Here is a 22,395-nt window from a genome sequence, read left to right on the forward strand (position 1 = left end):
CCTCCACACCTGCGCTCTCCAGGGTCCTCCCGTCGCCCCTCTCGTCTGCTCTCCAGGGTCCTCCCAGCTTGCTAGAGCGGCCCGTCTCATCTGCTCTTCGCGGTCTTCCCAGAGGGCTAGAGCGGCCCGTCTCGTCTGCTCCTCCCGTGTCCCCTCAGCGGGCTAGAGCGGCCCAGTGTCCCCACTTCCCGGAAGTGGCGGCGACGGCGGCGGAGAGGCCGCGCTCCCCGTTCCCCCCCGGTTTCCCCCGCGACCCCCCCGGGACCCCCCGGTTCCCCCAACATGTCCTACAACTACGTGGTGACGGCGCAGAAGCCGACGGCCGTCAATGGCTGCGTCACCGGTACCGCGGGGCGGGGGGTGACGGGAACACCCGGTTTTGGGGGGAACGTGGGAGGGCGGTTATGGGGTACCGGGGTACGGGGGACACGGGGGGGGGATGGAGGTGCCGGGGGGCGCTGGGGGGGTTTTGGGGCACCGGGAGGGGATTGGGAGTATAGGGAAGGTTTTGGGGTAGGGCGGGGTTTGGGGGTCACGGGTGGGTTTTGGGGTACCGGGGGATTTTGGGGTAGAGGGAGGATTAAAGTGCTCCTGAAATCCATAATAGGAGTGAGAGGCAGTGGGATTTGGGGGAGCTGCGGGAGCCCCAAGAGCCCTGGGAGTGCTGGGCGTGGTGGGAAGAGACCCCGGGAATGAGAATTCCTGGGAAAAGACTGTGGGAAGAGCATTCCTGGGGAAAAACAAGGAGTGCGGGCTGAGAGAAAGCAGCTGGCTGAGAGCACTGGGCACCGTGGAAGGAACGTGCTGGGATTTTGGGATGCTCCAGGGAGGCTGTGGGAGTGCAGTCCGGCACCCCGAGGTGCCAGCTGATCCCTCCTCTGGGATTCCTTCCTGCTTTTCCCAGGACACTTCACCTCTGCGGAGGACCTGAACCTGCTGATTGCCAAGAACACCCGGCTGGAGATTTACGTCGTGACGGCCGAGGGGCTCCGGCCCGTCAAGGAAGTGGGGATGTACGGAAAAACCGCCGTCATGGAGCTCTTCCGCCCCAAGGTGGGTGTTGGAAGAGCAGGGATGGAGCCGTGCCCACCTGGACGGGGTGGGATGGGCACGTCCAACCCCTCTGGAATTTGCATCATCCGGGTTTTTTCGGGCAGGGGGAGAGCAAGGATTTGCTGTTCATCCTGACAGCCAAGTACAATGCCTGCATCCTGGAATACAAGCAGAATGGGGATAGCATCGACATCATCACCCGTGCCCATGGGAACGTGCAGGTGAGGGGGAAGGCAGCACCTGGAATGGGAATTCCCTTCCCTAGGGATGGTTTTGCCTTGCTGGTGCAGCAGCGGGTGGGATTTGGGTTGTTCCCTTGGTGGTTCCTTGCCAGCTGCTGGATCTGGGATGGCTAAGCTGCAGCCACGGGATGTCTCCAGAGTTACTCTTGGTCTCTGTGAGGATTCATGGAATTCTGGGATGGTTTGGGTTGGAAAAGAGACCTTAAAGCTTTTCCACCTTCCACTCTCCCAGGTTGCTCCAAGCCCCGTCCAACCTGGCCTTGGACACTTCCAGGGATGGGGCAGCCACAGCTTCTCTGGGAAATCCATCCCAGGGCCTTCTCGCCCTCTCAGGGAAGGATTTCTTCCCAATATCCCATCTAAACCAACATGTGGAATCCTGGAGTGGTGTGGGATGGACAGGACTTATGGATCATCATTCCACCCCTTGCCCTGAACACCTTCCACTAGGCCAGGATGCTCCAAGCCCTGTCCCTATGGATTCAAGCAAATTCTGGGGAGAGTTTATGGAATAACAAATTAAATTTAGGGGAAATTAAAGCCTAAACTCCTTGTGAGGCTGAATTTTCCCTGGGAAATGAGTCCTGTGGGAATTTGTGGTGAAGGTGTGTGGCATGGCACCTGGAAAGGCATCTCCTCCTTAGCCTTGGTGGCTTCCCAGCCGGAATTCTCAAGCCCGTTGGGAAGTGTTGCAAGGAGCCACTCCTCACCTAAGGGCTGGCAACCCCTGTCCCTGTTTTTCAGGGAAAATTTCCTGGCACTTACCACCTTTTTCTTTCCCCTCTCCGTGGAATTCTCCTTCAGGATCGCATTGGCCGCCCCTCGGAGACCGGGATCATCGGGATCATCGATCCCGAGTGCCGGATGATCGGGCTGCGGCTCTATGACGGCCTTTTCAAGGTCATCCCCCTGGATCGGGAGAACAAGGAATTAAAAGCCTTCAACATCCGCCTGGAAGAGCTCCAGGTCATCGACGTGAAATTCCTTTACGGCTGCCAAGCTCCCACCATCTGCTTCGTCTACCAGGTGCCTGCTTATCCACGGATAACCAAGGTTTTCCAAAGGTTTTTTGGAAGGCAGACTGAGGGATGAGTCCAGCTCCTTCAGGTCCAGCTCTGGGAGAGAGGAAGCAACGCTTTCCCTCAGGATTCCTGGGCAGCTCTGCCTTGGATGGGAGTGCTCCCATGTTGAACCCCCAGGAGGGGCTTAGGGATCTTTCCAGCGAGTGGATCAGATCCAGAACCAGTCATTTTCCGTAGCGAGGCCTGAGCCTTTCCTTAAAAAACAAGGCAACGACTTGCTCGGTATTTTTGGGAGGCAACTCCAGGTGTATACGAGGATCTGTAACCTCTCCATCACCTGGCTCCTCACGCAGGGAGCATTCCAGGCCTTATCCGGATGCCTGCTTTGATCCAAAGAGCCTTTCCCGTGCTGACTGAGCAAGGGATTAGCTTTCCTTTGTTAAATTCCAGGCTATGCCCGGCTCAGCTGAAATCCCACGCCAGCAGCGGCTCCGTTATTCCCTGTTTGGGCACTGCTGGATCCCCCCCAAACTTCCTGCAGGGAAGAAACCACTTTTTCACCACACAGCTGGAGTTTGGGGGAACACTTGGAGAAGTGCTTTTCCAACCTTAATGGTTCCAGGATTCCATGTCAAAACAACTTGGATCCTTGGAGCAGGAGCAGGATGTCAGTTCTGAGTCATAAAGCTCTGGATTGTTTCGATCCCTGCCTGGGGAGAGCAGGATGTTTCCAAGCTGTTTCCTTGATTCTTTCTCCATTTATTACCCATTATCCCAGGATTTGGTCTGAATAGGACAGCAGAGGCTGGGGTAATTTTTGGGAAGTTCTGAAACCAGGGGGGAATATGATAAAAACCCCTGAATTCCTGAACGTTTGCAGGAGCTGGAGGAAGAGGTGATATTCCATAGTGCCACTTGTTCCCAGGTTGTCAGAGGAACACAAATCCCAGGAAATCAGTTGTAAAACAGTGGAAAAACACTTCCCAGTCTTTTCTGGCACAGGGATTTCCTCGGGGGACTATTTATATGTGGCAAACCTGGGAGAATGGTGCCGTGTGGATGTGAGGGGCGATGAGGAGGTGGGAAGCCTCAGCAGCTCCCTGGAATGGTGTTTTTGCAGGAGATGAGGTGGAATCTCCTCACTTCTGGAATCTCATCCACCTGTGCCTTCTCTTGCAGGACCCCCAGGGCCGCCACGTGAAGACATACGAGGTGTCCCTGCGGGAGAAGGAATTCAACAAAGGCCCTTGGAAGCAGGAGAACGTGGAGGCCGAAGCCTCCATGGTCATCGCAGGTTGGGATGACCTTGTCTGTGAAAGATCTTCCTGTGGTTTTTCCAGGCTGGATGGCTGCATTTTTCCAGATGGGATCTCTCATGTTTGTTGTGTGTCCCGCAGTGCCGGAGCCCTTTGGAGGTGCCATCATCATCGGGCAGGAATCCATCACCTACCACAACGGCGATAAATACCTGGCTATCGCTCCTCCCATCATCAAGGTGAGGGGATGCAGGGCTGCTGCATCCCAAAAAATCCCGCCTTTCCCAGGCCTTCCAGCCAGGAGTTCCAACCTCTCTTGTCCCAGGTGTGGTCTAACAGCGCCACTTACTTGGACTTGCAGAGGTTTGGGCTTCCCGGTCGCTGAGGGACATCCATGATCCCTGTGTGCTTCCACTTTCTGTGGAGTTCTTGGAATTTAGTTTGGGCCCCAGGGAATGGGACTAATTAGGAATTAGTGCATGGTCTGGGTACAGTTCCAGGGCAGAGCCTGGTTTCGTTTCAGGCAGTAGAAAACATGGATGAGCCTCTTGGAGACTTGTCCGGAGGAGAAAAGGCTTAAAGATTTTGGGACAGCAATTGGGCTTGTGGGTTTTTTGGGAATAACAGGCCACTTCCCACGTTTAATCAGAGCAGGAAGCACCAATGGCATGGCTGAGGTGCTGCTCTGAGCTGAAAGAGGGCTGGAATTGCCATTCAAAGGTCCCTTTAAGATGGAAATAAGGACAGGCTAAAAGCCTTGGGGGAAAAAATGGGAGTATTGGTGCCTCGAGGTCTCAGTCTGCTCCTGGGGCTCTGGAATGGGGAATGTGGGATCCTGGAGCTGGGAGTGTGTTACCTGCACAGACCTTCTGGGGACCAGTTTGGGGCTGTTCCAGTGGAATCCTAGAATTCCTTGCTTTCCCTGCAGCAAAGCACCATCGTGTGCCACAACCGCGTGGATCCCAACGGATCCCGGTATTTGCTGGGAGACATGGAAGGGCGGCTCTTCATGCTGCTCCTGGAGAAGGAGGAGCAGATGGACGGCACTGTCACCTTGAAGGACCTGCGTGTGGAGCTGCTGGGAGAGGTAGGAATCACCTGGGCCATCCCTGGCACTTGCCTGGGATTCTCCCAAGTTGGGAAAGGCTCCGTTTAGGGCTGAGTGGCAATTTTGGAGCAGGGGGTGTTGATGTTTCACATTTGTCACAGCCCTGAACTGTTGGTGGCTGGGAAATTCCCTGTGGGCACTTACTGACACTTTCTTCCCATTTTTTACACCATCTTCCCGGTTTTTTTTTTCCTGGTACTTGCACTGGGAGGAGCTTGGACTCTGGGATTTACGAAGGGATCAAATCCCCTTCCCACGCCCGGGGTTTTGCTGTTGGGTAACAGCTTAGTGGTGGAAGGGTGTGCGTGTGTGCCAGGACCTTTCCATGCCACATTCCACCTGCCTCTTCTCACTTCCCAGACATCCATTGCTGAGTGCCTGACCTACCTGGATAACGGCGTGGTGTTCGTTGGCTCCAGGCTTGGAGATTCCCAGCTCGTGAAGGTACGTGGCAGCTCCTGGCCGTGTGTTCCCACAGGACTGGATTTCCATCAAAACCTGGAGATGCGGATACATTTTCCCATCTTCCCCTTGCCTGCCCTTTCCCCGTCCTGCTCCTTGAAAGGCAAAAAGTGATCCCAGTGTTTATTCCCAGCTCAACGTGGACAGCAACGAGCAGGGATCCTACGTGGTGGCCATGGAGACCTTCACCAACCTCGGGCCCATCGTGGACATGTGTGTGGTGGACCTGGAGAGGCAAGGCCAAGGCCAGGTAACATTCCTGCTTTTCCCTCCTCGCTGCTGGGAATTTTTGGCTGGGTGTGTCCATAAAATCATAGAATTCCAGAATGGTTTGGGTTGGAAGGGACCTTAAGGATCATCTCTTTCCATGGGCAGGGACACCTTCCACTAGACCGGGTTGCTCCAAGCCCCGTCCAGCCTGGCCTTGGTGGATCTTTCAGGTCCCTTCCGACCCTAACCATTCCAGGATTCCATGATTCTAGAATGGGTTCCCCATTTCCATGATCCCAGAGAGGAGTGGGAGAGCTTCCCAGCCACAGCTGGTATAGTCCATGTGCTTTTCCCTCAGCTGGTCACCTGCTCCGGGGCCTTCAAAGAGGGATCGCTGCGGATCATCCGCAACGGCATCGGGATCCACGAGCACGCCAGCATCGACCTGCCGGGAATTAAAGGTGTGGGAGGTGTTCCACAGCCTGAGAGGGGACGTGGTGGGCACGGATGAGGCTGGGATGTGGAATTGTGAGGATTTGTGGCCTCCTTGTTGCAGGGTTGTGGCCGTTGAGGTCGGATCCGCACCGGGAGACAGACAACACCTTGGTGCTGTCCTTTGTTGGCCAGACCAGGTAAAGGTGGGATGAGCTGATCCAGGCTCTCAGCCCTGTGTTGGAGCAGGAATTAATGGGAATTCCCTTCCCTGCTCAGGGTTCTGATGTTGAACGGAGAGGAAGTGGAAGAGACGGAGCTCACGGGATTTGTGGATGACCAGCAGACGTTTTTCTGCGGCAATGTGGCGCATCAGCAGCTGATCCAGGTAATTCCAGCACAAGGAATATGTGGATTTGGCTCTCCTGGTGCCACTTGGATCGTGACTTATCCAGGGTAGGGGTTGAGAGTGCTTCCCTGAGATCCGATGGGATCAGCAAACAGGATCCTGGGTCCATGTTTCTAAGGGATATGGAAAGAGGAAGGTTCTTGCTGTGCCACCCGCCTTGGAAATGCTGTTTTCCATTATTTTTCCCATCTTTCTTCCCAGATCACCTCTGCCTCAGTGCGACTGGTCAGCCAGGAGCCCAAATCCCTGGTGAGCGAGTGGAAAGAGCCCAACGGGAAGAACATCAGCGTCGCCTCCTGCAACAGCAACCAGGTGGTGGTGGCCGTGGGAAGGGCCTTGTACTACCTGGAAATCCGGCCCCAGGAGCTCCGGCAGATCAGGTGAGCCCACATCCTGAGGGCTCTGGGGATGCTGGGATTTGGGATCCAGGCGGACACCTGTCCACCCTCCTTCCTCGCAGCTGCACGGAGATGGAGCACGAGGTGGCCTGCCTGGACATCACCCCCCTGGGAGACTCCAACGGGATGTCCCCGCTCTGCGCCATCGGGCTCTGGACCGACATCTCCGCCCGCATCCTGAAGCTCCCGTCCTTTGAGCTGCTGCACAAGGAGATGCTGGGAGGAGGTAGGAGCCTCCCAAGGGTGGCAGGGGTCACTGGCCGGGTCCTGAGCGACCTCATCCATCCCTTTTCCTGCTTCCCACAGAGATTATCCCTCGCTCCATCCTGATGACCACCTTCGAGAGCAGCCACTACCTCCTGTGTGCCCTGGGGGACGGAGCTCTCTTCTACTTCGGCCTCAGCCTTGAGACAGGTGACCTTTTCCTTTCCTTTCCAGTTTCTTGGGAAAGATCCTCCTTGCTTTCGCAGCCTCATGCTCAGATGGGACTGGCTGAGGGCTGGCGGATTCCTCCAGCACGCTGGAGGAAGGAGATGGATTCCTCAATGTGGGATGTGCTTACCCACACTCCTGTTTTTCCCTGAGGTGGTGTGGCAGATCCCAATCCCTTCTCCCTTTGAATCCAGGCTTGCTGAGTGACAGGAAGAAGGTGACCCTGGGGACACAGCCCACCGTGCTGAGGACATTCCGCTCCTTGTCCACCACCAACGTGTTCGCCTGCTCCGACCGCCCCACCGTCATCTACAGCAGCAACCACAAGCTGGTCTTCTCCAACGTCAACCTCAAGGAGGTCAACTACATGTGCCCCCTCAATTCCGACGGATATCCTGACAGGTGAGTCTGCCACGATTTCCTGTACCTGAGGAATATGGAGGAGTGGGAGGTCCTGGCTTTTCACCCCGTGTTTTCCATGATTTTTTCCCCCACAAGTTTGGCCTTGGCCAACAACAGCACCCTGACCATCGGCACCATTGATGAGATCCAGAAGCTGCACATCCGCACTGTTCCCCTCTACGAGTCGCCCAGGTGAGGATTCCTGGGATGAGGATTCCTGGGATCCGGGTGCTCCACTGCATGGGACGAGGGTTGGGGTGACGTTGCCATCCCAGGAGCAAACAAACAGCCCTTGTTGTTCCAGAGCTCTTGGAATGGCCTTTCCAGGCTCTCCCAGCCACATGGCTCTGTTTATCCCACAGGAAAATCTGCTACCAAGAGGTATCCCAGTGTTTCGGGGTGCTCTCCAGCCGGATCGAGGTGCAGGATGCCAGCGGGGGCACCACGGCGCTCAGACCCAGCGCCAGCACCCAGGTGAGATCCCAGGCTGGGTCATCCCTGCGCTGTGGGGATCAGAATTCCTGATCCGGCTTTTCCTTCATGGTCCTCCCTTCCAGAGCTTCCAAAGCTGTGAGTCCAGTCCAGTTCCTCAGCTGGGCAGGAATGGGTTGGTGGGATCTCTCCAAGGGGGTGGCACAGCCACTGTTCCACCTGATCCCTCTTTATTTTTGGGCGCTGCTCCTTCCGTATCCCATCCAGGCTTCTGTGTGGTCTCCAAGGTTTTCCCTTTCCCAAGGATCTGGCTCTGGCAGCCACAGCAGTTTACACAGAGTGTAAACTCATATCAACACCATCACTCAGCCCTGCAGGAGCAGGGAGTGTGTCCCTTTACTCATTCCTCACTCCACCTGCTCTTCCATCCCTTTTCCTGCTCCCCGGCTGCCTGGAGCTCTGTGGATATCCCGAGTAGCACTGGGATGTGACGGATTTTCCTGTTTCCCAGGCCTTGTCCAGCAGCGTGAGCACCAGCAAGCTGTTTTCCAGCAGCACGGCTCCGCACGAGACATCCTTCGGAGAGGAGGTGGAAGTGCACAACCTGCTCATCATAGACCAGCACACCTTCGAAGGTACCTGTCCCATCCCAAGATCCAGCTCTTCCCATCCTGGAGAAGCCCAGGGGAGCTTCAGCCAAAGCATTTTCCTGGAGGAACATCAGCCATATTTAGGGAATAGCAATTTTTGATGGCACGAGGTGGTGGGGAATAGGACAGGGAATCTCTAGGATGTGTCTTAAGCTTTCACTTCAAGGACTTTGGGATGCCAGTTGTTCCTTCCTTTCCTGCTTTTTTTTCCCCCAGTGCTCCATGCTCACCAATTCCTGCAAAATGAGTATGCCCTCAGCCTGGTCTCCTGCAAGCTGGGGAAGGATCCCAACACCTACTTCATCGTCGGCACTGCCATGGTGTATCCCGAGGAAGCGGAGCCCAAGCAGGGCCGGATCGTCGTCTTCCACTACTCCGATGGTAAGAACGAGGTGTTCTCACTGGGAAAAATCCCGCTGGTTTTGGTGGGAGATCAGGGATGAACTCCTCAGACCCTGGAGAGCTTGTGTCCCAGGAGCAGGCAGTTTTTCCCAAGGAATCAGCTGTCAGGATCTGTAGGTTCTGTGTTCCCTTCCCCCCACCCCCCCCCATCTCCTAGAGAAGCCCAGGAATCCCTCACCAGCCCTGGATTCTGGGATTTGCTTCCCATGGCACTTGTTCCCCCTCAGAGAGAGTTTTTTGGGAGGCAAAGTTCAGGACAGCTCAGCTGAACTTGCCAGCCTTGGGATAAACAACCCAAGCTTTATTCCAGGGAAGCTGCAGAGCCTGGCTGAGAAGGAGGTCAAGGGAGCTGTGTATTCCATGGTGGAATTCAATGGGAAGCTGTTAGCCAGCATCAACAGCACGGTAAACATGACCCTGACCCTGACCCTGACTTTTTTTGGAAGCATGTTTGTGGATGTGGATGTGAGCCAGGTTGAGGGTGCACATCCCAGCCCCCACGTGGAGTATCCCGATCCGTGTCCCATCCCGCAGGTCCGCCTGTACGAGTGGACAGCGGAGAAGGAATTGCGCACGGAATGCAACCACTACAACAACATCATGGCCCTGTACCTGAAAACCAAGGGGGATTTCATCCTGGTGGGAGACCTCATGCGCTCCGTGCTGCTCCTGGCCTACAAACCCATGGAAGGGAATTTCGAGGAGGTGCGGAAGCGGCGCTGGGAAGCCGTTCTGACAGCTCTGGGCACAGGGAGCGGTGTTGGAGGGGATAAAAGGAGGAGTTTGGCTTGGCTGGATAAGGTTTGACACAGATCCCCGTGGTTTCTGGAAGGATGGATCCCTCCGTTTCCAGGGAACTGGCTGTGGGAAGAGCAGCTGGTGCCTGGCGGGTGGGAGGTGCCATCTGGGATGCCTGGTGTCCACTTGGAATGGGGGTTTAAATTGCTGGAGTGCCTCTGGCACGGGCTGCTCCACGCTTTCCCAGGATGTTATCCAAGTGCCACTTGGAGCAAGACCATCTCCAGGAGTGCCTTTCCTGCTCAGCTGCTTCCTGGAGCAGAGAGGGACAGGCTGGATCCCACGTTGTTCCTGAATATTGGTGTGGGGTGGGATGAGCATGCAGGATCTCAGGCCAGGCCACCTGGACACAGCGTGTTCCCTCTTGGCCCCTTGCAGATTGCCCGGGATTTCAATCCAAACTGGATGAGCGCTGTGGAGATCCTGGATGATGATAATTTCTTGGGAGCGGAGAACGCTTTCAATCTGTTCGTGTGCCAGAAGGACAGGTGAGCTGGATGGGATGGATTGGGGATGGGATGGGGTGATAGGATCTTGAGGAAAACTGGAGGAGCATTCCCAGCTCTTGGGAGCAAGGGATAGCTTTGGAGTGCCCCCATCCGGGACTGAGCAGAGTGTTTGGGATTCCAGCGCGGCCACGACGGACGAGGAGCGGCAGCACCTGCAGGAAGTGGGATTATCCCACCTGGGAGAGTTCGTCAATGTCTTCTGCCACGGATCCCTGGTCATGCAGAACCTGGGAGAGACTTCCACGCCCACCCAGGGATCCGTGCTCTTCGGCACCGTCAATGGAATGATCGGTAAGGAGCAGGCCCTGAGGATTCCCTGCAGAATCTTGGAATACTTTGGGTTGGAAAGCTCATCCAGCTCCACCCTGTGCCGCATTCCGAGCCCCGTGTCCGTTACTCCCGTGCAGGCCTGGTGACATCCCTGTCGGAAAGCTGGTACAACCTGCTCCTGGACATGCAGAATAGGCTCAACAAAGTCATCAAGAGCGTGGGGAAGATTGAGCATTCCTTATATCCTTTGGCATTCCAGCCAGGAGCCGGCGCCGGGTGGGGTTTACCGGCTGGAGAGGGTGGGAGCGGGTTTGCTGGCGCCCTCTGAAATCATGGAATTGAGGTTGGGAAAGCCCTCTGAGAGCGCAGAGTCCAACCATTAACCACGTCCAGGGCTGGTGTTATTCCCTGTGGATTTGGCTCCTTGACGGCGGCACCTGGAGATCGTTCCACACCGAACGGAAGACGGAACCGGCCACGGGATTCATCGACGGGGACCTGATCGAGAGTTTCCTGGACATCAGCAGGCCCAAGATGCAGGAAGTGGTGGCAAACCTGCAGGTGAGCTTGGGAATGTGGCCTTGGATCCTTCAAGGACCTTGCTCAGGAGTCCAGGCTCGGTAAATTGTGGAATTGTAGAGTTATGGAATGGTTTGGGTGTGAAGGGACTTAAAGGCACCTCCCACCAGACCAGGTTGCTCCAAGCCTCGTCCAACCTGGCCTGGAGCATTTCCAGGGATGGGGAAGCCACAGCCTCTCTGGGAAACGCTAAATCCACACCTTCCCGAACGATCTGGGAATGGCTTTTGGCACTTGCCGAGGTCTCCAATGCCTTTTCCTCCCTGCGCAGATCGACGATGGAAGCGGGATGAAGAGGGAAGCCACCGTGGATGACCTGATAAAGATCGTAGAGGAGCTGACCCGGATCCATTAGCAGGATTCGGGGTCATTCCCTACCCCTTCCCTCCTCATGGAGCAAGGGAATCCTTCCCCAGCTGTGCCCAACACCGGCGGCAGCGGCCGGAGGGGGACGGAATCTCACAGGGGGAGCAGCTTGTTAGGAATTTGGGGCAGTGTTGGTCATCTCCTGCTGGGATTCATGGATTCTGTGGACTTGGCTGTGCCCAGAACTGTCCCTTTCCGTGGGTGATCCACCGGGATCTGATGGCCTCGCCTCAATTCCCTTTTCCCTGGTGTCCTTAGATATTTTATTACTTTTTTTGGCTTTTGGTTTCGCTTTTGATCCTGGTTTTTTGGTTGGTTTTTTTTTTTTTTTTTGATTCCTTGTGGTTTTTTGGAAGAGGAATCAAAGCTGGAGGAGCAGCCAAGGCTGGAGCTGAGCGGGATAACTCTGTCTCCATAGGATCCATGCCTTGCTCAGAGAGGGAAGTTCTGGGAAGTTCAAGGTGTTGCTGATTTCGGAGTTTTACCAAATAAAGTAGTCCAAGAGGAAAGATCCGTGTCCTGAGGAATGGTGATATCCGTGTCCTTGGTTCTGGGATCTCAGGGACACCTGTTTTCCAAGTACATTTTTCTGGCTTTTCTTGGATCTGTAGGAAATTTTAGTTCCTTACCTGGTTGCCAGTGGTGCTGTGAGTGCCTGGAGAGGCAGATTTTAACGGAATTTTTTGGGAAAGCTGGATTTTCCAGCCTCTGGCTGCTCGTGTTTTCCTGGTCTCCCACCTCCTTCGCATCTCTCATGGAATTTGGGGGTTATCTGGATCTTTCCATGCTCTTCCCCAGCTTGGATCTCCCCTGTAACCCCTGGTTAAGTGCCCCCCAAGTCCCATTCGTGTGGGTTTTTCCCAAATCCTTCCTTCCAGAGACAGCTGGTGCTGGAAGCATCCCCGGCTCCCGCTTCCATCCCGGATTCTCCGAGGAGGCCGCAGGGAGAAGGCTATATTTGGACATCTCTTCCCAGAGCTGGGGGAGCAGGGAGTGACCGTGGACTCTCTGCTCCTGCTTTTATTACCTCGGGCTCTGTTTACCTGCCTGGAGCAGCCTGTTCCCAAAATTTGGGAGGCCCAGGGCACAGCACAGCCTGGATCCTGGAAGCTCTCTCCTTTTCCCACCAACACTGGGGGTGCTGGTGCCAGTGCAGTGTTGGCACCCTGCTCTTTTTGGGATAAAAGTGCTGCTGGCCCGGGCTGGACCATTGTTTATCCACTGCCACTGCTCATGAGCTGCCTCCCAGGGATTTGGGATCACATTCCCTTAGGACAGGAGCTTCCCATGGCTGCACTGGGGTTCCTAAAAAACTGGCATGACCCCCCCAATGTGGCTTCCATTGGGAAGGGGGCTGTGTCTTGCCTGGGTGATCCCAGCCCTTGGGAAGGATTTTGTGCTGGATTGGGAATTTTGGAGGCAGCAGTGCCCTTTGCTCTATGGGATCAATCATTTACCTACCTCCGACCTTTGCTTCATTCCCTGCCCTGGGATGGGGGCGCGGGGTCGGGGGGTCACTGGAGCGGGGTGTCCCGCAGCATCCCTCTCCCTCCTGGATGCATCCCACCATCCCGGCTCCGCTCGGCCCCTTTCTCCGCCGCGTGGGTCCCCGTGCAGGGCTGGGAAGGCGGCCCAGCGCCTCCAGGAGAAGGAGGAGGAGGAGGAGGAGGAGGAGGGGTGGGGAGAGGCCATGCCGGAGCTTTGCCAGATGTGGGAAAGGAGAGAAGGGGGGACGCCTTTCCCGCTGCTTCCCAAGCCTTGGGGGTACCCCCTTTCCTGGCCCGCGGCCAGGGCAAGAATGGCCGGGATGCCACCACTCGCCCCAGCTGAAAGGGACAACCTTGGGGTGACTCCAGACCCCCCGTGTGGGTTTGGGGGGGGGGGGGGGGGTGCCGCTGGCGACCCCCCCGCTCTCGCCCCCCTCCAATCCCGCATTGTTCCCGGCTCGGCGGGAGGAGGAGGAGGAGCAGGGCCAAGGGCCAGCGGGAAGGCAGGCGGGAAGGCGGGCGCCGGGACGTGCTGGAGCCGCCTGTCATGTTGGTGGAGCTGCTCTTCCAGGCTGCCTGTGTGTCCCTGTTCCTCTCCAGCGGCCAGGGCAGGGTGTATCCCGCGAGGAAGAAGCCGGCCAGCTTTGCCGTGGAGAGGTAGCTGGATCCCCCCTTTTTCCTTCTCCCTCTTCCAGCTACACCTGGGATGGGCAGCGTGCCGAGCTCCGGCTACCCCTGCCCCTCCAGCTGCAGGAGGGCTGGCCGGAGGGGTCCCAGCCGGAGGGGCTGGCACCCCGCAATTCCCTCCCTCTTCCCAGGTCCAGGGGAGCATGACCCTGCTCCTCGCATCCCTGTCCTTCTCCCCACATCCCTGTCCTGCTCCCCGTATCCCTGCCCTGCTCTCCGTATCCCCGTCCAGCCGGGGGACGCTTCTCCCATCACCACGTGCTGGGATGTTCGGGTTGGCTGGGAAGCGGTTGTCCCCTCTCTGTCCCACCGTATCCTACCTTCCTCCGATCCGTGCCATGCTTTGCTTCCCGGGACACGGGCGCATCCTGGCCACTCCGGCTGTTCCCTCGTCCTCGCATTCCCGGGACCTTTGCTCCATGCAAGGGGCTCAGGACAGGGTGGCCTCAGGCTCTGGTGTCCCACAGGCGCCGCGTGGGGCCCCACGTCTGCTTCCAGGGCTCCAGCAGCGGATGTTGTCCCGGCTGGATGCTGTCCCCGGGCAGCGGGAAGTGCACCCTGCGTGAGTACGGGGGTCTGGGGGGCCGGTGGGGGTCCTGTTCCCATTCCCAGAGCTCCTGTTCCCATTCCCACAGCGCTCTGCTCCTTCGGCTGCGGTGGCGGTTCCTGCATCGCTCCCAACCTTTGTGTGTGCCCGGATGGAGAGCAGGGAATCACCTGCCCAGGTACCGGGAGAAGTGGCTATGCGGGGTGCCCTTCCCTGTCCACGCCACGAATCCCAAGGGATGGAGATGGCCATGAACCAGTGGGCACCGTGCCCAACCCTCTTCCCTCTCCATGCCACAAATCCCAGCGGATGGAGGTGACCGTGGCTCCTTGTCACCTCTCCCCGGCACTGTCCCCATCCCTGGCGGATCCATGCAGCGGGGTGGGAAGCGAGTGGTCCCAGGGTGGCCTGGGTGCCCTGTGGACGCCGTGTCCGTGTTCCAGAGCCAGCGGGAACGTGCGGGGAGTACGGCTGCGACCTGTCCTGTAACCACGGTGGCTGCCAGGAGGTCGCCCGCGTGTGTCCCATCGGCTTCTCCATGGCTGAGACGGCCAACGGCGTCCGCTGCACCGGTGAGCGGGAGTGCGATATCCCGACGGGAGAGGGCATCCCGGTGGTGTCCGCACCCCAAATCTGGCCGTTCCCTGTGTCCCTCCAGACATCGATGAGTGCCGGAGCGCGGCCTGCGAGGGGACGTGCGTGAACACGGAGGGCGGATTCGCCTGCGAGTGCGGAGCTGGCCGGGAGCTCTCCGCCGACCGCCGCAGCTGCCGGGGTGCGCGGGGGCCCGGGGGGGCGGCCGGGGCTCCCGAGGGATCCTGACCCTCATCCCAACCCCCAGACATGGATGAATGCCAGGCCACACCGTGCCAGCACCGCTGCGAGAACAGCGTGGGCAGCTACCGCTGCTCCTGCCGGCCCGGATACCACCTCCACGGGAACCAGCATTCCTGCGTGGGTGAGCACCGGGATGGGGCCCTTCCCATCAGTCCCGGGGGATGGAGGTGGCCCTGAGCACTGTACCAGATTCCCTTCCCTCTCCATGCCATGAATCCCAAGGGGTGCAGGTGGCCACTGAGCCTCTCCGTGCATGTGCGAGCACCAGGCTTAACCCTCATCCCTCTCCATGCCATGAATCCCAAGGGATGCAGGAGGCCACGAGCCTGTGGGCACAAGCCAGACCCTCATCCCTCTCCATGCCATGAATCCCAAGGGATGCAGGAGGCCGTGAGCCTGTGGGCACAAGCCAGACCCTCATCCCTCTCCATGCCATGAATCCCAAGGGATGCAGGAAGCCGTGAGCCTGTGGGCGCTGTGCCAGCCCCCCTTCCCTTGCCATGGCACAAATCCCAAGGGACGCAAGTGTCCATCGGCCTATGACCACAGTGCTGCCACCTCATCCTCATCCCTGCGTGGGCTGTGCCGAGGGCCCATCCCAGTGCTCCAGGCTCTTTCCTGGGCCACATCCCAGGGTGCAGCAGCTCCTGCCACATTACCTTATCCTGCAGATGTGGATGAGTGCCGGCGGCCTGGCGTGCGCCGCTCCTGCCAGCACAGCTGCCACAACATTCCCGGCAGCTTCCGCTGCTCCTGCCGCCCCGGATACCGGCTCAGTGCGGACAGAGTGTCCTGCGAAGGTATCTGTGTCCTTCTCCAGCCTCGGGGAGCAGGGTGGGATGCTCCCATCTCCCTGCCTGCCCCAAGTGATGTCTCTCCCTTCCTGATTTCCTTCCTAGGGTACCCCAAATCTATCCTGGCTCCGTCGCCCATCCTGCAATCCCTACAGCATCCACCCACCCTTGTCCTGCTCCCTCCTGGCTCCCACCTGCTCCCGAGAGGCTCCCCCTCTCCCCACCTCCCTGTGGCAGCTCCCAGTACCCAATTCCCTCCCTCCTCCCCATCCCTGTCCCCTGAGCCGTTCCCGCGTACCGTGGGAGCCCCCGGCACCTCCGTCCCACCGTCCCCTCGTTGCTGGCACCGGGGGATCCCTCGGGAGCCCGGCGCTAGCTGGACGGAGCCGGGATGCCAGAGCTGCACCTGTCAGGTGAGCATCCCGTCCCCCAATCCCTTCCCATGGCACCATCCCGACCTGGGATGAGCCACCACCTGTCCTGGCAGGGGGGACGAGTCCTCTGTGATGCTGTGAGCTGCTCTGTTCCCTGCTCCCACCCGCTTCCTGCTCCGGCTGGGGGTTGCTGCCCCACCTGCACGGGTGAGTCCCGGCCCCTCTGATCCCCCCAGTTCCCGGGATGGCCCCCCTGAATTCCCAGGGTGATGCCCCTGACCCCCATGGCTCGCAGGGTGCCTGCACGAGGGGGTGGCCAGGGCCGAGGGCGATGTGTTCTCCCCATCCGATGGGAATTGCACCGTCTGCGTCTGCTTGGTGAGCTGGATTGGGATGGGAGAATCCCCCCCCATCCCTGGGCAACTCCCGGCCTTGGGGACCCTCATCATGCTGCATCCTGGCTCAACCATGGATGGGGATGCTCTGGGGGCGATGACACCCTCCCATCATCCCTCCGTGGGGAATCATGATCCTGTTTCCCAGCCCCATGCTCCCCTCTGCAGGCCGGGAATGTCTCCTGCCTCTCCCCGGAATGCCCCCCAGGATCCTGCCCCAGCCCCTCTCCGGCCGACTGCTGCTCCTGCACTCCAGGTGATCCCGGGACCCCCAGTTTGGGGATGTGAGGACCCCCGGCCTGGGCTGGGCATTAGGGAAGAGCTGTGCTTGGCGCTCCAGCCCCACTGCTTCCCCTTTTCCCAGAGAAGTGCAATTTCCGGGGACGCACGTATGCGCACGGAGCCCAGTTCAGCCTGGATGGGGACGACTGCACCACCTGTGTCTGCCAGGTGAGTCCCGGATGTCCCCAGGGATGAGGATCCCCAAGGCTGGGAGGTCTCCAGGCACGGGGATCCCCAGGGATGAGGATCCCCAGGAATGCTCCAGCGTTTCCCTGCACCTGCTGGGGGGATCCCGGCTTTGCTCGGGGCTGCCGGTGGGGACAGCAGGTGACCCGTTCCCGTGTTCCCAGGGAGGAGAGGTGGAATGTTCCTTCACTCCCTGCCCCGTTCTGGATTGTCCCCAGCACCAGCGGCACCTGGGTCCCGGGCAGTGCTGCTCCACCTGCCGGGACCCTCCGGCCCCCCGCCGGTGAGTCGGGATGAGGGACACAGCTGGGAATGGGCAGGGAGGGACACGGAGAGGGAGGAGGGGAAAAGCTGGGGGAAAGGGGAATGGCATGGCATGGGAAGAACAGCTGGGGGAGAGGATGTGGGGGACACTTGGGGATGGGGAGAGTGGGATGTTGGGATATTTGGGGATGGGATGTGGGGAAGGGCAGGGTGGGATGAGGAGGGACACAAGCCAGGTGGGATGTGGGAATACTTGATGATGGGAAGGGTGGGAGATAGGGAATACCTAGGAACGGGGAGGGTGGAACATCGGGAACACCCGGGGGCTGGAAGGGCAAGTTTTACGGGACAGCTGGGAACAGGGATCCTACCCAGGTTGCTTCCTGGATGACAACGGTGTGGAGTTTCCCGTCGGACAGATCTGGTCTCCGGGCGATCCCTGTGAGTTATGCATCTGCCAGGTGAATGAGAACCTGCTCTGCTTCATTCCCTCTTCCCCATCCCTGCCCCAGCGCACGGCTCCTGCCCCATTCCCGCCCTCAGGATGCCCGTGGCCTGGCGGGTCTCAAATCCCCCAAATCCGGCGGGTTTGGGAACGCCGAGGTGTCTGTCAGGGTGTTCCCGCCTGCAGGCAGATGGCTCCGTGAGCTGCCAGCGCACGGATTGTGTGGAGACCTGTCCTTATCCCATCCGCATTCCCGGGCAGTGCTGCCCCGACTGCTCCGCCGGTGAGGGTGTGCCCGGAATTCCGGCATTCTGAGCCGCCCGGGGACCGCCTGAGCCCCTCTCCCCGCAGGCTGCACGTACATGGGGAGGATCTTTTCCAACAACGAGACCTTCCCGTCGGCGCTGGATCCCTGCCTGAGCTGCATCTGCCTGGTGAGGGCTGGGCCGGGCATTCCCAGAGGATTGGCGGCTCCCGCCCCGTGGGCTGAAGGCCGGTTTTTGGCTCCGTTGCAGGGAAAAGCTCCGGGGGCGCCCCGGGGTTCCTAACGCCCGGCCCTCGGGGGTCTCTCCCGTCTCTCGCAGCTGGGCTCGGTGGCCTGCTCGCCTCTGGAATGTGCCATCGTGTGCTCCTACCCCTTCCACCCCGAGGGTCGGTGCTGCCCCGTCTGTGAGGGTACGAGCTCGGGGGGGGGGGGGTGTCCCCAAAATCCTCCTGAGCCGCCCAAAATCCCCCTTGAACTCCCCAAAAACCCCCCCTGAAACTCGGTGCCCCCAGACTGCAACTACCAGGGCAGGAAGGTGGAGAACGGCCAGAGCTTCATTCCTGAGGGACAGCCTTGTACCCACTGCACCTGCCAGGTGAGACCCCCCCGCCCATTCCCATGGGATGCCCGCATCCATGGAGAGCCTGTGCCGGTGCCATTGGATCCCTGCAAGGGCTGGCAGGGCTGGCTGATCCCTGTTTTCCCAGCTTGGAGAGGTGAGCTGTGAGGAGAGGCCGTGCCCCCGCTCCTGCTCCGAGCCCCCCCGTGGGCTGCTGCCCATCCTGCCCAGGTAATGGGATCCCCGGATCCATCCCCGGGCACTTGGATGTGCTCCTGGGAAAGAGGTGGGTGCTGACCAAAATCCTCCCTCTGTCAGCCACAGACGTCCGGCTCCTGCTGCAGGGCGGTGACCTGTCCCCATCCTCATCCCCATTCTCTTCCCCATCCTCATCCCAGTCCCCAATCCCTGAAGATTCACCCCCTGGCACCCCTCACCCCCCGCGCCACCGCCTGGCCCAGCTCCTGCTTCCCACCACACTCCCCCTCGGTCCCTCTCCAGGGATTTGGGATGCTGGGAAGCCCCCTCCGACGACTCCGAGCCCCTCCGGATACCCCTCGGCACCCACTGTGCCCCCCCCCCCCCCCTGGGAGGCCACAGCCCCCCCCGATCCCACAGGCACCCCCAAGGCTCAGGGATCCCCTGGGAATGAGGATCCCTCTGCAGTGCCATCAGACAGCCCCAGGTTCCAGGTGCCAGGTGTGCCTGGAATGCCGTGAGGAGGAGGAGGAGGATGAAGGAAAGGAGAAAAAGGGGGTCTGCAGGACCAGCAGGCCTGGCCCTGGGGAGGGGGAAACTGTCCCCCTGCCACCAATAAAGTCACTCTGGTATTTATTCCCTGTCCCTTCATCCCTGCCAGCACGTGGAGCCCTGGGGCTTGTCCCCTGGGAATTTTGGGATGAGTGGCTTTCCAGGATGATGAGGGCAGTGCTGGAGGTGTTCAGCCCCCTCAGCCTGAGTGGGGGTTTGGGGACAGGAGGGACGTGTCCTGCCCCAGGTCCCCAAGGCTGGGAGCTCCCCAGGGATGAGCAGAGCCACATCCAGGCTCCCATCCTGGGGGCACAGGGACATCCTCGGTGGGTGCAGCTGAGGGTGGCACCAGGGACACGCCACATTCCCAGGGATGTGGTGGCCTTTCCCAGAGAGACACAGCACAGGGGGGCTTCTCCACACCTTTATTGTCCTCGGTGGTGGCAGGAGTGCCCAGAAAGGGACAAGCCCTGCCAGCCACCGAGTTGGGAACACCTGGGATTCCCATCCCAGCTCAGGGCAGCCGGGACAGCCCCACCTTGTTGTTGGCCCTGTCGAAGATGATGTAATATTCCCGGATAAAGACATCCCCCAGGATCCAGAGCTCGCCCTCCTCCGTGGGCACATCCATGCCTTGCAATCCCAGCGTGCAGTACCCATTACTCTGCTCCAAGGACACGGAATGGGGTGGTCACCAGTTGTTGGATCTCTCCCTGTATCCCCACAGACCCACTCCCAGCGGGATGCTCACCCTTAACACGTAGGCTCTGGGTGGCACCGGGAATTCTTTGCCATGGATGTGGAAGATGAGGTCAGGAAGGTGTCTGGCAGCCTCACAGCTGATCTGGGGGGGACACGGGGGGGTCAGCAGCCAATCCAGGTGGGATAAAATTCCTAGGGAGCATCCCGAGGCCTCACCTCACCACTGGAGCTGGCGCCGAGGTGGCGCAGGAGGGTCCGGAGGGCCCGGACAGGAACAGCCAACAGCGTGGTTCCTGTATCCACAATGGCCTGGCATCCCGAGGAACAGGCCACCGGAGCCCCATTGGCAGAGACTCTGGGAAGAGGGATGCAGGGTGAGCCTGGACTCCCCAAAACACCAGCTGGAGGGCAGGGAATAGCAGGAATACCTCTCCATGGTGATCTGCCAGTAGGTTTCCGCAGAGAGTGGGATCCATGAGATGCCGTGGGTGATGTAGTAGGGATCGATGGCACCGAAGAGGACAAAGCTCCCACCTTGGCTGTCCCTGGAAAGGGGGATCCATCCGGGGTGGTTCCCATCCCGCCAACACTCCCGTTCCCATTGGAAAATGGGGCCAGTGTGAGGGAGAAGGGAGAAATCCTCAGCAGCTCCGGCTGGGATTTACCTGCTCAGGTAGACAGAGAAGAGATGCCTATCCACGAGGTTTTCTATCATCATGTTGTCGAAGACAGGGGTGGCTCCAGAGGAGGCGATGCTTGGGAATGCCAATCCCAGGATGCCATCGAAGGGGGCATAGTAGAAGAAATCCCCCGGCTCCGTCTCAGCCAGCCCAAAAATCTGGTTGCGGACATTGATCCCGGCGACCTGGGAGAAGGGAGACAGGTGTGGATTGGGCACGATCCCATGGGATCCCACGGGATGAGGGGGCTGGAGCACGTGGCCGTACATTGACGGTGTCGTATCCCAGGACTCCGGTCATGCTTCCCGTGCCGTAGGCGATGAACAAGGTGTCGTTGGTGCTGAGGAACGTGGAGGATTGCGCGGGATTGAAGCGGTTGTGATTGCCTGTGGGGGTGGGAAGGAGGGGGATTGCCTGATGTCCCTTGGGAAAAGACTGGGCAGAGCCATCCAAGGCTCCCAAAGGACACATTCCAGCCTTATTCCGGACACCTACTGCAGGCTGGGCTGGAGCAGAAGACCGAGGGAACCCAGAGGTTGGAGGAGCCGGTGTCGAAGACCACGGTGAATTCCTGGGGTGGGGTCCCGATGGAGATGATGCCGAAGTACTCATCCTGTTGGAATGGGGTTGGGAAGGGGTCAGTGGGATTGGGAAGGGGAAGGAAGAATGGATAAGGGGCCAATGGGATGAGTTAAAGGGATGAGGAAGGGACCAGTGGGACGGATAATGGGCCAGCGGGATGGGGAAGGAGCCAGCAGCCCTCCCGCGCTCCCTGATCCCAGCTCCTAATCCCAGCCCCTCACATCCATGTAGTTCTCCAGGGGCTCCACGGCAATGCCCGGGAAATACTTGGCAGCCAGGTTGTAGGGATGCTGCTCCAGGTAACTCTCCAGCAAGCCCTGCTCCTGCAGCCTCTGCCGCAGTGACTTCATCCTCTTCAGCGGCACCCTGCGGACAGAGACCGGGATGCGTCACCGGGATCATCCCGCATCCCACATCCCACATCCCTGTTTTGGGGACCCCCCCGGGGCTCACCTGGTCTGGAAGCCCTGGGCCAGGCCCACCAGGGCAAGGAGCAGGAGCAGCTTCATGGTGGGAGCTCACGGAAAATGTGCCTCCAATCCCGGTCCCGCTCCTTATATCCCGGCTCCGGTGTTTGGCCAGAGGCCCCGATAAGAAAGGCAAACTGCTGATGGGATGGTTATCAAAATGTCCTTAAGGAAGGTGGGGGGAATGTCAAGGCAGGGGATCCCCGTATTCCTGGGGGAATTCAGGCCATGGGGATGTTGGGATGGGCGGGAAGCACTCCCGGTTATTCTGTGGGAGCTGGTGGGAATGCAGGGTTGTTTGTCCCCTGAACCCTCTAATTCCTTGCTGGAGGGTTTGAGCCAGACTCTTCCAGGAATAGGGCAGCCACAGCTTCCGTGGGAAATCCATTCCCAGGAATGCCTCACCACCCTCACAGGGAAGAATTCCTTCCCAATATCCCTTCTAACCCTGTCCTCTGGTAGAAGGAAGTGATTCCCCCTTGTCCTGTCACTCCAGGTCCTTTTCCAAAGGCCCTCTCCAGCTCTCCTGGAGCTCCTTAAGGCACTGGAAGAGGCTCCAAGGTCTCTCCAGATCCTTCTCTTGCCAAGGCTCCATAAAGGATTTTAAGGCTGCCAGGTCCAGATTTTCCATTCTGGGAATCAGCCAAGACTTTGTCCTTT

General features: G+C 59.1%; 3 protein-coding genes and 1 long non-coding RNA gene across 4 annotated transcripts; 2 read left to right on the forward strand and 2 right to left on the reverse strand.

Annotated features, from left to right (window-relative positions):
• Nucleotides 1-176: 176 nt before the first annotated feature.
• LOC121672539 (DNA damage-binding protein 1) lies at nt 177-11,941 on the forward strand. Its single transcript, XM_042045217.1, has 27 exons — nt 177-343; nt 905-1,053; nt 1,158-1,274; nt 2,100-2,321; nt 3,497-3,611; nt 3,715-3,812; nt 4,502-4,660; nt 5,042-5,125; nt 5,277-5,393; nt 5,712-5,814; nt 5,910-5,985; nt 6,065-6,173; nt 6,396-6,574; nt 6,655-6,818; nt 6,899-7,006; nt 7,219-7,426; nt 7,523-7,618; nt 7,789-7,900; nt 8,370-8,493; nt 8,725-8,889; nt 9,221-9,315; nt 9,445-9,615; nt 10,087-10,196; nt 10,339-10,508; nt 10,625-10,727; nt 10,925-11,048; nt 11,338-11,941. The coding sequence occupies exons 1-27, from the start codon at nt 283-285 to the stop codon at nt 11,419-11,421; spliced, it is 3,423 nt and encodes a 1,140-aa protein (XP_041901151.1). The 5' UTR covers nt 177-282; the 3' UTR covers nt 11,422-11,941.
• Nucleotides 1,179-2,145, reverse strand: LOC121672550. Its single transcript, XR_006018892.1, has 2 exons — nt 2,061-2,145; nt 1,179-1,448 (listed from the first exon to the last, which is right to left on the reverse strand). It is a non-coding gene; the product is annotated as an uncharacterized LOC121672550 (long non-coding RNA).
• A 1,441-nt stretch (nt 11,942-13,382) lies between the features above and the next one.
• On the forward strand, nt 13,383-19,388 carry LOC121672548 (von Willebrand factor C and EGF domain-containing protein-like). The gene is given in 21 exon segments (XM_042045233.1): nt 13,383-13,576; nt 14,074-14,168; nt 14,242-14,331; nt 14,597-14,725; nt 14,812-14,928; nt 14,995-15,111; nt 15,662-15,790; nt 15,890-16,197; nt 16,272-16,365; nt 16,454-16,536; nt 16,722-16,809; nt 16,918-17,003; nt 17,186-17,308; nt 17,648-17,746; nt 17,917-18,013; nt 18,082-18,164; nt 18,315-18,405; nt 18,508-18,590; nt 18,703-18,755; nt 18,757-18,785; nt 18,873-19,388. Coding segments are annotated over 21 exon segments (2,505 nt in total). The 5' UTR covers nt 13,383-13,466; the 3' UTR covers nt 19,274-19,388.
• Nucleotides 19,389-19,715: 327 nt separating this feature from the next.
• Nucleotides 19,716-21,832, reverse strand: LOC121672542 (pepsin A-like). The gene is made up of 9 exons (XM_042045224.1): nt 21,722-21,832; nt 21,490-21,634; nt 21,182-21,299; nt 20,954-21,072; nt 20,672-20,871; nt 20,435-20,551; nt 20,223-20,361; nt 20,056-20,148; nt 19,716-19,968 (listed from the first exon to the last, which is right to left on the reverse strand). The coding sequence occupies exons 1-9, from the start codon at nt 21,775-21,777 to the stop codon at nt 19,819-19,821; spliced, it is 1,137 nt and encodes a 378-aa protein (XP_041901158.1). The 5' UTR covers nt 21,778-21,832; the 3' UTR covers nt 19,716-19,818.
• Nucleotides 21,833-22,395: the final 563 nt, after the last annotated feature.

Source organism: Corvus kubaryi, unplaced genomic scaffold, assembly GCF_017639235.1.
Source record: "Corvus kubaryi isolate FWS band 111438036 unplaced genomic scaffold, C.kubaryi_AGA036_p1.0 62753, whole genome shotgun sequence".
Classification (NCBI taxonomy): Eukaryota; Metazoa; Chordata; class Aves; order Passeriformes; family Corvidae; genus Corvus; species Corvus kubaryi.